Source organism: Durio zibethinus, chromosome 13 (assembly GCF_047325235.1).
Source record: "Durio zibethinus cultivar Kanyao isolate XHJ-2024 chromosome 13, ASM4732523v1, whole genome shotgun sequence".
In the NCBI taxonomy this organism is placed as follows: domain Eukaryota; kingdom Viridiplantae; phylum Streptophyta; class Magnoliopsida; order Malvales; family Malvaceae; genus Durio; species Durio zibethinus.
Window position 1 is genome coordinate 3,425,895 of NC_143174.1, and position 15,083 is coordinate 3,440,977.

General features: G+C 35.7%; 2 protein-coding genes and 1 long non-coding RNA gene across 5 annotated transcripts; 2 read left to right on the plus strand and 1 right to left on the minus strand.

Moving 5' to 3' along the window:
• The first annotated feature begins 390 nt into the window (after positions 1–390).
• LOC111286051 (BEL1-like homeodomain protein 1) lies at positions 391–4,674 on the plus strand. 2 transcript variants are annotated; one of them, XM_022875816.2, is made up of 5 exons: positions 391–642; positions 943–2,091; positions 2,763–3,136; positions 3,244–3,304; positions 3,428–4,674. In XM_022875816.2, the coding sequence occupies exons 2-5, from the start codon at positions 1,180–1,182 to the stop codon at positions 4,268–4,270; spliced, it is 2,190 nt and encodes a 729-aa protein (XP_022731551.2). In that variant the 5' UTR covers positions 391–642; positions 943–1,179; the 3' UTR covers positions 4,271–4,674. The 2 variants fall into 2 exon arrangements, with proteins under 2 accessions (XP_022731551.2, XP_022731552.2); XM_022875817.2 differs by having other exon boundaries at positions 1,002–2,091.
• A 1,202-nt stretch (positions 4,675–5,876) lies between these two features.
• On the plus strand, positions 5,877–9,366 carry LOC149515242 (uncharacterized). 2 transcript variants are annotated; one of them, XR_016327047.1, is made up of 3 exons: positions 6,025–6,459; positions 7,034–7,447; positions 8,298–9,366. It is a non-coding gene; the product is annotated as an uncharacterized LOC149515242 (long non-coding RNA). The 2 variants fall into 2 exon arrangements; XR_016327046.1 differs by lacking the exon at positions 8,298–9,366 and having other exon boundaries at positions 5,877–6,459; positions 7,034–7,652.
• Positions 9,367–9,903: 537 nt separating this feature from the next.
• Positions 9,904–13,776, minus strand: LOC149515243 (disease resistance protein RPM1-like). Its single transcript, XM_089742398.1, has 4 exons — positions 12,779–13,776; positions 10,898–11,773; positions 10,367–10,784; positions 9,904–10,258 (listed from the first exon to the last, which is right to left on the minus strand). Exons 1-4 carry the CDS (start codon positions 13,677–13,679, stop codon positions 9,904–9,906), a joined length of 2,550 nt encoding a protein of 849 aa, XP_089598524.1. The 5' UTR covers positions 13,680–13,776.
• Positions 13,777–15,083: the final 1,307 nt, after the last annotated feature.

Here is a 15,083-nt window from a genome sequence, read left to right on the forward strand (position 1 = left end):
AATTTGTGTGCTTCTTTATGAAACGTGCTTGCATTAAATGATTTGAAAAAGTAGGATTAAGTGACAATATCTCACTGCAAATTTCTGTTTTCATTTCCAAAATCTACTGCCTGGTACCTAATAACATAGGAGATAAGATGAAAAAGGAGTAAACAAAAACCAAAAACAATTTATTAAGCAGTGATTTATTTTTTTATTTGAGGTTATTGAAATTTTAACTTTGATAATTAAAATTAAGAACCCAGTACTGTGTCAACGAAACATGCTACTGTTATTTATTTATTTTTTCAATTCCACCCCTAATGAGAAATCAGCAAAAGCTTATATTGTTGAAGGAAAAAACCAAAAAGAAGAAAAAGAAATAAAGTGGGTATCAATTTTTTTTTTTTTTGCTTTGTTGTTGAGAGAGAGTCTTGAAACCACATCTCTATCCTTTCTCTTTCTTTTAGTTATTATCATATATTTATACACTGACAGGAAGAAAAATAGCGAAGAATTTCAGTCTGACAAGATCAGCAAACTACAACATACACCCAAAAGGCCTAAAAGATTTTCTTCCATGATAGACATTTAGACAGAACGTGTGTGCTCTCAGATGCATCCTCTCTCGTGCGTTTTTAGCCATAATTGGATGGGAATATGGTACTTTGACTGTCTCTGCAACATCCTTTAATGGGTTCCCACCTCCTATTTTTATTTTATTTTATTCTTTATCAGAAGCTGATCTTTTCTTTCATGGTTTTTTTTTTTTTTTTGTGTCACTCTTGATGAGCAAATCTATTATCTCAATACCTTAATTTTTATTTTTTTTTGTTTCTCTCTGTCTATATATATACAACTTTCTCCGATATTCTACATCTTTTATCTTTTATCTTCTCATCTTTCTTCTTCACTTCCTTGAAGCATAACTCAGTTTTTTTTTTTTTAATTTCCGAGTTCCAGTTTCAGATCAGGATTGCTAAGTTTCTCTGCTATTTGCTGTGGGCTCACTTTTTTTCCAGGTCAAGCTCAGAAAAGCAAGGACCATGTCCTCATCAAATTGCAATGAATTGAACATCAAAATGGGCTGATTTGTTAACTTGGATTCAAAGTTCTTGGACATTTTTTTAAGAAAAAAACTTGTGCAGTTCCCGTACACTGCAAGAAGTGGGTTTTTTCTGGAGGGGCTTTCAAATCAAGATGGCGACGTACTTTCATGGGAGCTCAGAATTCCAAGCTGCTTCTGCTGCTGCACCTGATGGGATGCAAACACTCTATTTCATGAACCCCAACTACGTACCCTACTCTGACACACACCAACCAGCTGCTGTCACTAACATGTTCTTCTTGAACCCCGCCGGCAACGCGCTAAACCCCACAAGCTTATCCCACGCGCCACCTCCTAACCATCAGCACCTCCTCGGTCTTCCTCTCCCATCACCAACTGCTTCCATCGGACAGGCCCGTTCGGATGATCCCCACCGTCCATCGCCCCTACATGGTGTAGTATCCGGTGTTCACTATAATTTATGGGGATCAAGAATTGATCATCAGAATTCACAAGAAAGTAGCCATCCTGAGGTTGTGTCGGCAGCGGCTGCAGCAGAAAACTTGGGTGGGGCCCCCGATGTTGCATCACAGTTGGGGCTACGTCGGCCGGTGGTGTCACCAAGGCAAGGTCTGTCCCTGAGTCTATCATCCCAACAAGTGCCTTATAGGTCAAGTAATGTTGAGACGGATATCCAAGGGCATCCTCAAGTTCCAACTATGTCACTGGCTGATGATATGAGGATATCTGGGAATTCACCGTCGTCGGTTTCCGCTGTTTCTAATGGGATTTCCGGGGTTCAAAGTGTTGTTTTGGGATCAAAGTACTTTAGAGCAGCACAAGAGCTTCTTGATGAAGTTGTTAATATGGGGAAAGGGATAAAGACTGACATGTCTGAGGGGACCAAGGAGAAGATAAAGATGAACAAAGAATCAATGGCTGCTTTGACAGGAGAGGGTTTCAGTGCTGGTGAAAATGGGGCTAAACGAGGAGCTGAGCTCTCCACAGCACAAAGACAGGAGCTTCAGATGAAGAAGGCAAAACTTGTCAACATGCTTGATGAGGTTTGCTTATTTTTATACTCTTTAAGTTCTTATTAACTTCTCTGAGTTTGATTATTGGTTTCAATTCCCATCATATATTTGAAAGCGAACATGCATCAAACAGTTTGGAAATGCAATTTCTTGAGGACTTCAAAAAAATGCATTCATTTCTTTACTGCTACCAATTCATGTAAGGAAAGAATTCTCATTCTGCAACAGTTTTGCTACCTCTAATAGAAATATTAGTATATATAACACTAATGAATAGTTCAAAATCTTGCTGTGCTTGATATTTAACAGACAAGATATCGTGTCTGATATAATAAATATATATAGAATTGGTTAGTTTGGGACCCTCCTAGTCATGATCAAGCATTCGAAAACGTTGAGCTGTCATCAAAACTTGTGGAGAGTGTTTCTTTTATCCCATGGTTTCTATTGTTTCACTAGGCGTGCATGCTTGGCCTAGAGGTAAGGTGCAGGTAGACTGGGTCCATTACTTGCAAATCTATTTCACTTAAGACAAACTTTGGTACCTCTAGTGAAAGTGATTTTACTTTGCTGGACGATTCCACTATTATTTGGAACATTAAAGATATGTACTTTGTATTGTTCATTTTTAATTTTAATTACCAAGAAAAATTTTTATGTAGATTTCTACTGATTTTTTTTTTTTCACTTTGGTTGTGAAGGTGGAGCAAAGATACAGACAATACCATCACCAAATGCAAATTGTAGTCTCTTTGTTCGAGCAGGCGGCAGGGTTTGGTGCAGCAAAATCGTACACTGCCCTTGCTTTGCGGACAATTTCAAAACAATTCCGGTGTCTTAAAGATGCAATATCTGGACAAATCAAAGCCACAAGCAAGAGTTTAGGAGAAGAGGATTGTTTAGGTGCAAAAATTGAGGGTTCAAGACTAAAATATGTTGATCATCAGCTTAGACAACAGCGGGCGTTGCAGCAGTTGGGAATGATCCAACAAAATGCTTGGAGACCGCAGAGAGGATTACCAGAACGAGCTGTTTCTGTTCTTCGTGCTTGGCTTTTCGAGCATTTCCTTCATCCGTATGTACTTCTTTGACTAATAACAGTGAATTAGAAATCATCTTCTTAGACGATATCATATATAGATTATGTTAGCTCTTTGGAAATTCCTTAACTTTTGGCTGCAGGTATCCTAAAGATTCAGATAAACACATGCTTGCTAAACAAACAGGGCTTACAAGAGGCCAGGCATGTTCTCTCAATTTCCATATGTTTACTACTCTTTTTTATTGATCATTATTCTTGTAGTATCATTTATTCATCATAGGGAACAAATAAACTAGTTGATATACAATTTAACTTGAAATGCAGGTGTCAAACTGGTTTATAAATGCTCGAGTTCGTCTATGGAAGCCAATGGTTGAAGAAATGTATTTGGAGGAAGTCAAGCAACAAGAAAGGAATGGCAGTGAAGAGAACGCAAACAAAAGTGAGCAGAAGGAGTCAGGGTCTAGCTGCAGTGCCCAGCAAGAGAGTGTGTCATTTAAGATGGATCAAGTTAAAACTCAATCCGAGCCTGAAAAATCCATCAACCAGAATACTTCCCCTACTGAATTTTCCAACTCCATTATCTCCACATCTCCCATGGGAGGCTCCCTTCTGCCACAAACAGCCTTCAATCTCATTGGATCATCTGATCTTGACGGCGGTACTCAAAGAAGCCCAAAAAAGCCTAGGAGTATTAATGACTTGCAGAACTCCTCTATTAGCATCCTTTCAATGGACATGGAAATGAAGCAACGTGAAACAAGGGAAATCAACATAAAGTTTGGTGACGAAAGGCTATCCAAGGACAGTTACTTATTTTTAACTGGAACGGCTAATCCTGGTGATGGATTTGGCACATACAGTACTATGGGAGAGATTGGGAGGTTTGATCCTGAGCAGCTGACACCAAGGTTTCATGGAAATAGTGTTTCCCTCACCCTTGGCCTTCCCCATTGTGAGAATCTATCACACTCAGGGAACCAGCAAAACTTCCTATCAAACCAGAATATTCAGCTAGGAAGAAGGTTAGACTTAGGACCAAGCGAATCTGATATCTGTGGGATCAACACCCAACAAGCTTCTCATTCCAGCACCGGTTATGACAACATTGAGATGCAAAACAGGAAAAGGTTTGCTGCGCAATTGTTGCCAGATTTTGTGGCCTGAACAAAATCCAAATTCACAATGCATTCACTTTCATTTCTATCAGCTGATGGGCTATCTATATTACTTCTTTCCCTTCTTGAGGTAAGTTAAATCATGACTCCGAGCATGCATCAACAAAAGCAGAAGACCAGGAAAATAACCTCTCCAAGTTATAGCTCTTCTGTAAAGAAAAGAAGGATAGCAAATTAGTATAGGTAATGTAATTGCAGTAGTATATATATACGTGATATATACATACAAATATATATAAATATATACATATATATATATATAAATATAAATTGTTACATAGTTTAGGCTAGAATTAGTTACAAGGTTGGGATCTGTATATCATATTGATACATTTGGATATTGATATTAATTTGAAAGATTATATATATATATATATATATATATTTATATTTATATGAATATGCAAATTGGTTATCGGGGTGCACACAATCAAATTCCATTTGTAATTTTGTATGAATATTTATTGTAGTTTTTAGTTTTACGACGGTTTTGAGATTGCATTTGTGAAAATGGTGGTAATATTTTCTGTACATTTAACGTGAAAATTTTTCGTCCCAAAATATTAATGATTTATTTATTTATTTTATCATTTGAGATTATGAGAGATTGGACATTATTCACTAAAATTAAAACTTTAATATTTTATCAATAGATCATTGATTTTTTTTTTTTATATGATAGTTATCATCTAACTACAAATTGATGAATAATTAATTAAGAATTACATGTTTGAGTACCCACAAATATAGAAAAAGATGGTTGTTGATCAATGAACTAGATTATTCTCAACATCTGAGCTTTAACTTGAGAGTTTGAATAATTTATTATTTACTTTAACTACAAAAAAAAAAGGATGGCAGATGAAGTATTTTCATGTTCATTTGTCTTTAACTAACCATATATCTCCCATTAAACTTGAAGTGTTCCACCAATTTATTTACTCGACAGCTCGCCATCTTGTGCCAAAGTATTGAAATTGTATCTTGAGTCGTATAAATGGTGGGATCGATGGTTACATTTTGATCGGAAATTAAAGAAAAAGCACCCATTTGGAATAAGTTTTTCCTTGTCAAATACTTAAGCCTTGCGACCAACTTATAAAAATCAGGACAAATATTTTGATCTCCATAATTTATTACAGGTAAGCTAATTAATTAATTAATTAATTAGCTACCAACATAGAGCATCTTATTAATAATGTAAATTCTACGGTTTGATGTTGTCTTCACTATACCTACAAATGCTTAATGTGTTAGGGCAACACTTTATTAAAAGTCTTTTTTTCTTCTTATTTGGAAAAATAGATATTTTATGATTTTTTTTATTTGGTAATAAAAAATAAATTATATTTCGATTATCTTAAAAAATGAGTTTTTTAGGCATGATTTACGATTTTTTTATTTGGTAATAAAAAATTTTTATTTGATAATAAAAAAATAAATTATATTTCGATCATCTTAAAAAATTTTTAAGAAGATATAAAAATTTTAATTTCGAATCAAGATTTTTTTTTATGAGCTATGCTCTTCTTATGTAAAAAAAAAAAAAAAAATCTTCGTTGAAGGTGATGGAAGTATTACTTTATATGAGACAGCCGAGGACAATTTCTCATTATATAGTCCAAAACTATTATGTCTATAAAATTTACATTTGAGAGTTATTTTCTGCTTTCACAAATTAGAGAACGTTGTTTTTTCTTGTTCCCTGTCACATCCTATTATTTTATTTATTTTTTATGGGCTTAAATTTATAGAAAACTTTTTTAACAAAATGATCAAAGATAGGCCCTTTTGCACTAATAGGATAGCAAAGAATCTGATAAAATCATTGATTTGGGCTGGCCTTCAAGATGAGATGAAGAAAGAAGGAACGCAGCAGCAAACAGAGAAAGAAACAAGAAAATGAAAATGGAGAAAGGAGGAGATGCGAATTGGGGTGAGGAATTAGAGGATCCGGTGACAGCCGGAGATACGCAAGGCCCAATCCCCTTCCTGCGAAACCTCCCTTCTAATCTCCAAGCCACGTCGTCATCGTCAACTTCTTCTTCCGACGACCTCCGATTAGCGTCTGCTCTCTCCGACTTAGCCTCTTCTCTTTTACTTCCTCGGATTCTCCCTCAAGTCCGACGAACTTCTCTCACGCGCTTAGCTCCTCAAACAACGCGCTCACTGTTCAAGGTACTCTTTTTTTTTTTTTTTTCTTTCCTTTTATTTCTCGTTAATGGTAATATAAATAATATTATTTCTTGCCAAATTTCCTGCCTTTAAAAAAAACAAAAAAAATCAGTGATTTAGGGCTTCCAATGAAGGACTCGGAGGTGGATTTTTATCATTGTCTAATGTTTCTTTGGCTGGAAACGACAGGCCTTTGACTCATAGTGCAACTCCTTTTATTGTTGCTTTTGCTACTTGTTTTTCGTTTCCGAAAGCAAATATAGTGTTTCGATGCTTTAATATGACAAAAATGTTGCTTCTTTAGTACGGTAGTGTGATTAGTTATGGTAAAACCTAATGTCTTTGCATTTTAGACAATTTTATTCCATTTTTTCTCCATGAATTATTTGGAAGTGATTTTTTTTTTTCGCCACCCAAATCATGTTCAGATGATGGTATGTTTTGTTTCCTTAGATTTTTTTTTTTTTTTACCTCTGTATGATCTTTCTTTTTTTTTTTTTTTTGTTCTCTCTGACGTCCCTATATTAGTTTATGATAATGACCTGTTATGAATTTGCAATTCGGATGGCTTGCATAGATTGGGAGGCCGTTGCAGATCACGAACCAAATGTGATACTTTCCTCGGAATGCTTGCCGGGAGTATCAAAGCTTTCATTGGAAGATGGCAAAGCTGAAGCTCCTAAGAGACGGGGAAGGGGAACCTTTTCTTATAGAAAAGGTGAATTGTGTAGTGATCGACACTCTGACTTGTCTGCTCCCAAAGATACAGAGAATGAGGATGTGTGCAAAAATCCTGAAACAAAGACAGTGGAATGTAAGCCTTTGTGTCTCTCAATTCAAGATATTGTCTCCACAAATTCTCTATATATGTACATGTGCACCTCTAGGATTGGCCGAGTATATTACTTTTAAGCTAGAAGATAGATAGCTCAGTCTTTTCTTGAAGATAGATAGGATGTGTGCAAAAATCCTGAAACAAAGACAGTGGAATGTAAGCCTTTGTGTCTCTCAATTCAAGATATTGTCTCCACAAATTCTCTATATATGTACATGTGCACCTCTAGGATTGGCCGAGTATGTTACTTTTAAGCTAGAAGATAGATAGCTCAGTCTTTTCTTGAATGAACCTCAAACTGTGTTCCCAGGCCTTGATCTAATGTGATGTAGAATGCCTTTTAGAATGAAAATTTTAACACTATTGTTTGCGTGAACAAACTTTATTTTTTTTGGTTTTCTCATGTCTTTTTCCCCCTTCGAGGGTTAAAAATGTCAAATATTTCCATTTAACAAGTTAAGTGTGAAAGGTGCTGTACAAGGTACTTTAGAACCGTGTTGTCTTTTCTTCCAAAAAAAAAAAAAAGAACTGTGTTATCTTTTTTTTTTCTTTTGCTTTAAGATAAATTCAAGTCATAATAAGGAGCCAAAATAAGGTTTTTCATGGATTTGAATATGTTACTGTTAAATGTCTAAAACCTTGATGATCAAATTGGAAATCGGATTTTAGTTTTAACTGTCAAGGCTCACAGTATCTTTTCTGCAATGTCTTTCTAGATCTTGCTAATCTTTTAGGGATGCAAATTCTTTTGAATGCAGCTAAGTATGGCACGTCATGTTCTTTTTTTGGCTGACTTTCCCATTGATTGTCTGAATGTGGGAATTTAAGAAAGCTTTCGTTATCTTTTTCTTCCTTTTTTACGCTAAAATAGCTTGTTCCCACACTTGGTAATTTACGCCTCTTACATGTTGGACGAATCAATAGTTTATAATTTTACCCTTTGTAGTTTCCTATCAAATTGTTTATTCCGAAATTGAAGCTAATAATTTATTACAACTCTTTGTAGCTTCTGCTCAACCATTTGTTATCACTTACTCACCAAAGTCGTCCTCATTCTCATGCCGAAATTCTGTGGTGGAGCCCTATGTGTTAAAGGAGGGAGCAATTTGCAATTTTCTTCCTCTATTAAATTGCACCTTCTTCTGATCTCTGGAAGTTCCCCTTGATTTCTAGCAGTGATGTAATTAACGAAACTCGGGACTGAATATCATAGAGAATTTCCCCCAAGAAATAGCCCTGGATATACTTTCAAGAATGCCTATCACTTCTCTTTTCCAGATCAAGTCTGTTTGCACAGCTTGGAATGCTTTTAACCCGTGACCACCGCTTCCCTGGCTTGTAGGATGCTCGTGCAAACAATAGGAATCCAGGCCTCATCCTTCACAGTGATTGTCCAAAGCAGAACAAATTGTATTTTTTTGACTGCGGTGATGGACCTGACCAGTGTAGAAATAAGGTGAGAGGAATTGATACAAAGATGAAATCTTTTATACCTGAATATCAGGTGGTTGGTTCATGTAATGGCCTGATATGCATAGCTGATGCTCTTGATTTTAACCCTATGATTGTATGCAATCCTTTCACTTGAAATTTCGTAGAATTGCCCAAGGCAAACGAGTATCCTGGACGAGAGTTAGCTCTTGGATTTGGTTACCATCCCACAACAAAGGAATCAAAGTGGTACGGTTATTATACTTTGTCAACATCGATCATGGATGCTGGTTAATGAAATCAGATTTCCAGCATTTTACCCTGGGCACAGAGACATGGAGAAGCTTAGGAAGTCTTCCTTTATCACTTGATCACATGGGAAGAATACTATCATTCCCAATACTAGAATTTCCTTCGAACCAAACTTGCCATGAATTGCTACTGCTTCGCCGAGTAACCTGCGAAGTTAGAACATTGGGGGAAGAAGGAAGAAAATGAAAGAAAACAAGATAAAAGTTGGTTGTCAGATGAAAGGTTAGGAGAAGGAAGAACAACTAAGAAAAACAGACACCTATATAAAATTTCATATGATTGTGGTGATGAAGGACAGAACATAATTCTCTGTTTCAACATTGAGTCATGGCGGGGGGGGGGGGGGGGGGGGAATCTATTTTTATTAAATTGTTTAGTGATAATAAGAAACCAATATTGAGCTTGAAATTTTAAATGCATAGCTGGAACTGTTGTAAGGTTTTTGATAATCCAATACAGTGCAACACAATATTCTTAAAAGAAAGAAACCCTACTATTTAATTTCCATTAGGGGCAATACCATATTTGATTAATTGTGCAAAATTTCATGGGAAGGCTTGAAATGAAGTGAGAAAAATGAAACTTTGAATAAACAAAAATCTAAATCTAAATCTTTTTTTTTTTAAGATATTAACAACAAAGAAGCCGTTTTATGATTTTGGTGTCTTTTGGTCGACATCAAGTGTCACCCAAATGATTAACAAAGACATGCAGAACATAGCCTGTGGACAACCAAACCACCTCAATTTAACAGTTTGAATAAGGTACAAAAAAATATTGAATGGTACGAACTAAGAAAATAAGAGAGCATGTTATACGTACGAGTGGGAAGGACTCCAATCTTGGTTTGTAGAAAGATGAAACATCAACTAGTTAAGGATTTTATGCATCCACTTGGACTTGGTTTCATCGTCAGTCCTAGTGAGTAAGATGAATGGCGTTGCTAGGAGGTCGCCATTTTTATTTCCGCATATGCTCTGTACCAGCTCATCTGAAACCTCATACAAACGCACCTCTTCCAAATGGTTTAGATGTTCCCAACCACATGGCAAGCTCCTCAACCCTATGCATCTCAAAGCATGTAGTTTTTGAAGACCAGGCATCACTCCTTTCTCGATCATAATCTCATGCAACTGAGGGCAACGCGTTATTGATAAAAACATAAGCTTTTGGAATCCTTCAACAAAGCATAAGCGCTCCCCTTCAAATGCATTAATTGAAAGACTGAGATAAAACAAATTAGGCAATGAATGGATCTGAGAAAGTACATGATCTTCCCTCAGTTAAGACTTTTGTAGGCTCAAGTATTTGAGGTTGAGTAGGGTGTTAAACCAATGTGGCACCTTTTCCAATTCCCCAATTAGATCAAGCTTCTCAAGGTAAGGAGGAACTGATAAAAGAGAATCCATCTTTATTCGAGCCCCGACTGATGCAACCAATCGTAAGAAGTGAAGGCGTTCCATTCTTTCAACAGTGAAGCACAAGTCTTCTTCATCTGCTTCTGTTAACCCTTCAATCCTAAGCCTTGTTAATTGTGTCATTTCTTTAAGTTTATTTAAGGAGCCCCGTGCTACTCTGACATCTGTTAAAACTCGCAAACTCTTCATCATATAAATGTTTGGTGGTACGTTTATGCTGGCATTAAGTTCAAGGTTAGTGTCTATATCAGGATGCGTCAAACATCGAGCAATTAGATGCCGCAAATTTTGCAGCTTCACAACTTCATCGAGAAGCATCTGAGTTTTGGAAACTTAAGGATTAATGCCTGCAAGTTTAAAAGTTTACCAATGGATTTTGGAAGCACCTTCAATTGAGTTCTTGTCAAGTTCAGATATCTCAAATTGAATAAATGTCCAAACTCACTTGGTAGTTCATCAATTGAAGCATTTTCTAAATCCAGTACTCTTAACAACTTTAACCCAGATGGCAATTTATTGAATAACGATTTAGAAATTTCACCAACAACAAAAATAATTAAGGAACGAAGTTGTGCTATACCATTTTCAAGCTTCGTTTCTTTATCCTTCACTTCAACTGAATAGGGACAAATTCCACTTTCTTCTCCTCCTTTTTTCTGATTAGAAACAGCAACAAATTTTTCTTCTTTTGATATTGAAAGTGCCAACTCTCGTACGAGATCATGCATTTTAATTGCCTTGGGCCTTCCGAAATGATTCCTGTTCGTGACTTGAAGCAAACTTCGGCTAATGAGTTCCATTAGGTAGCTCTCAGCTACTTCTTCTGGTGCTGCACCGTTAACCTGTTCTAAGAAGCCTTCTGCCATCCAAAGTCTAATAAGTCTTTTTCGACCAATAGCACAATCTTCTGGAAACATACAGCAGTACAAGAAGCAATGCTTGAGCTGGAAAGACAAATCATGGTAACTAAGTAGTAAGATAGTTTTCACTAACTCAAGTGCAGCGTTGTTCCTTAGCTCCCAACTCAAGTTTTCATGAACTCTCTTCCATTCTGCTGTCGACTTCTTTGAAGACATCGATCCACCTAGAGCCACGATAGCTAATGGCAAGCCCTTACAATTTTCAACTAGTGCCCTAGCCAATGGATCAAAATCTGTTGGACGACTTCCAAGCTCGTTCAGAAAAGCTTTCTTACAAAAAAGTTCCCAATCCTCGTGCTCTCTCAATGGCTGAATTCGGTGGATATGGCTTACAAACCCAGATGGGAAAGGAGCTAAATCTTCTCTTCGAGTTGTAACCATGATCCTACTTCCGCGCATACCTTCTGTGTAACGCCTCCAATCCCACATCAAGAGGATGTGTGGATAAAGAATGATATATATGTAGAGATTTAATCTCAAACTTGTGAGACGTAATTTGTGGGACAAAACCGTGAGACCTTCGGATCAAAATGGATCTAAGGAAGAGACATGAATCCCACATCGAACATAATAGGAAGGTCATTGGGGTATAAAAGGGTTCACACTATCTTTGTTTTGTTAGGAAGGTCATTGGGGTATAAAAGGGTTCACACTATCTTTGTTTTGTGAGGCGCCTTTTGTAGGACAAAACCGTGAGGTTAATAGGGCCAGAGCGGACAATACCTCACAAGGGTGTGAACCGTGGTGGAAGGCTGATCTGGGACGCTGGAAGGGTGAATGTCCGGGTCTCGGAGCCGCGCGGGTTCGGAGCTTGAGTCTCGACCCGTGACAAGTGGTATGTGGAGACCCGCACCCAACCTGGGCTCCACCGTGTAGCATTTAGTGACTCTCACGACTGCGGATTGGTGACCACTTTGATACCATTTGTAGAGACCCGTGACCACTTTGATACCATTTGTAGAGACCCGCATCCAACTTGAGAGGTATTGTCCGCTTTGACCCAAAGATCTCACGATTTTGTCCTACAAAAGACGTCTCACAAGTTTGGGATTAAATCTCTACATATATATCATTCTTTATTCACACATCCTCTTGATGTGGGATTGGGGGCGTTATAATCTCTCCACCTTTAATACTTGACGTCCCTGTCAAGTCAAGTCCATCCACAGGATCAAGATCACATCAGACCATCGTGTAGTACTTAGTGACTCTCACGGCTGTGGACTAGTGACCGCTCTGATTCTATTTGTGGAGACCCGCATCCAACCTACGAGGTATTGTCCACTTTGATCCGAATGCTCATAATTTTATCTTACAAAAGATATTTCTCAAATTTAAAATTAAATCTTTACATATATATTATTTTTTATTCACACATCTTCTTGATATGAGATCGAGGGCTTTACATTCTGAAAGTGCAATATTGATCTCCTGCCAGAATTGAGTGCTCCACGCATCATCTAAAACAACAAGGTACCTTCTTGGCTGCAGGTACTGCACAAGTGTCTCCACCAATGCTCTGTATGTCATGGTGTCAACCTTCATAGGAACTTCTTCATTTGTCTGTTTGTAGGCCTCTTTTACCATGGACCTAAACAACTCTTCAATTGCATATTGTTGTGAGACAGTGACCCAAGCACGGAAATCGAAATGTTGTTTGACACTTAGTTTGTTGAAAGTGTTGGCAACAAGGGTAGTCTTTCCAGAACCACCCATCCCGACCACCGAAATGACTGTCCGTCGGGCTTCTTCATCCATTAGCCATCCCAATAACTCGTGTTGTGCCTTTTTTTCTCCCACAAGATCATCATCTTTAAAGAAAAGCGATGACTCGCTCAATCTGTTCTTCCAATTAGGATCATAGCGGGAAGTATCCCTTCCTTCTAGTTGTTGAACTCCAAACTGATGGGGTCTCTCTGAAATGCCTTTCATCCTTTTATTGATATCTTGCAACTTGGCAGCTACTTCATGCCTACCACACAAATCCACCGGTAAATGAAGACTTCGTTGGAAGAACCTTTTGAAACTGTTATCCCTCCACTGTTGTCGCTTGTTCTCATGATACGAGAATCCATCAATGGTGTCTTCTACTTCATATGCAAGGTCCCGCACTTGTTTCACCCAACTTTTGTGGCTTTCACTCTGTGCCCCTGCTCTATGATCAGCATCCTCTAAAAAGGATCTCATGCTTTCTAGTAGACACTCCATTTCTTTGATTTCATCAGGAACTCGCCTTAAGGAAGATGCTTCATTCTGTAAGAGTGAGATGAGTTTACCGATTACAAGATCAACAGAGGCTAAAGCCATTTTTGATTAAGGCTCAGTTTGGTAACTATGAAAACAACTTCTAAAAACTAAGATTTTTTATAAGATATTTTTCAGAAAAGAAATAATTTTTTCTTGTTTAAATGACTTTAGAGAAAATAATTTCTTGTGTTTGTTTCAACGGAAAACAAAATATTTTCTTCTTTTCCCTATTATCTCTTTTCTTTCATCCTCTTGTTTAGGGAAGATGGAAGGAAGATAGAAGAACTAGGAAAGAAAGGATGAGGATTTAAGGGTTGCTCATGGATTTTCAGTCTTCACGAGGAAGACAATTTCCGCGTCTCTTCTTTTTTTTTTTTTTTTTTCTGTTGACCCAAAATTATTTTTAATTTACCCAGCAAATTTCCTCCTTCCAAAAAAAAAAGAAAAAAGAAAAATAGTTTCATGATTTCCAAACGGAGCTAAAGTTATGTTTAGTAATTTTATGATGCATGGAATAAAAATAATATTTTATATTATATTTAATTTATATTTAAAAAAGATAAAATTATAATAAAAATTAATTATTCTTTTAATATATGATGATTCAATTTTTTTAAAATAGAGAGAATTATTTTTAATTTATGAGATTAAATTTATATCTTATCATATCTTAAAAAATTACATTAATAATTTAAATTACATAAAATTCAAAAAAATAATTTTGATTAATAAATAAATCATTCTATCCTAATTTTTGCACATATCAAATATCAGATGAATATTTAATCTAATCTTATTCATAATATTATTTTATCTTATCTTATCATAATCTTATATACTAAACATATATTAAGTCTATAATTTGATTTCATTAAGTTAGGTGAAAGACAAAATCATTTTTGCTAGTTCAACATTGAGGCATAACTAGATCTATTTAGGCTTTTCGCTTAAGTTTAAAAGTCTACTTAAATTTTGAGAAAGTTTAAAAAAAAATTAAAGCATGTTAAACGAATTTGAGTATAATTTTTATATTCATTTAAGTTTTAAAATTAAATCTTGGACAAAAGACTTAAAACCTGAATATTACTCGGTTCGACTCGAATTCATATATATAAAATTTTTTTTATTTATATAATATATAAAAATTATATATAAATTAATTTACATATATATAAAAATAAAAAATAAAAAAAAATTTTTTTTTATTAAATTTAATTTTTATTTTTATATATGTATTTTTTATTTTTTATTTTTTATTTTTATATATGTGAATTGAATATAGTTCTATTAAATTTAATTTAATCATATTTTTAAAATTTTTTATTATATAAATTAAGTGTAATATATGAGTTTGAAATTTATTTTTTTAATTTGAGTTAAATTTAAAAAAATTTTGAGGCTCAAAATATCAAGAGTCAGTCATGAGTAAACAAATACACTCTTACTATCAAGTATGAATCCGAC

Bases quoted from the DNA above. Each gene is read 5' to 3' on its own strand.
- LOC111286051 (XM_022875816.2), top strand. From the start codon at position 1,180: ATGGCGACGTACTTTCATGGGAGCTCAGAATTCCAAGCTGCTTCTGCT. The intron at 3,137-3,243 runs GTATGTACTTCT...TTTTGGCTGCAG, and splicing joins TTCGAGCATTTCCTTCATCC to GTATCCTAAAGATTCAGATA. The intron at 3,305-3,427 runs GCATGTTCTCTC...CTTGAAATGCAG, and splicing joins CAGGGCTTACAAGAGGCCAG to GTGTCAAACTGGTTTATAAA.
- LOC149515243 (XM_089742398.1), bottom strand. From the start codon at position 13,679: ATGGCTTTAGCCTCTGTTGATCTTGTAATCGGTAAACTCATCTCACTC. The intron at 10,785-10,897 runs GTGAGTTTGGAC...TTAATCCTTAAG, and splicing joins TTCAATTGATGAACTACCAA to TTTCCAAAACTCAGATGCTT. The intron at 10,259-10,366 runs GTTTAACACCCT...GTTTTATCTCAG, and splicing joins TTGGAAAAGGTGCCACATTG to TCTTTCAATTAATGCATTTG.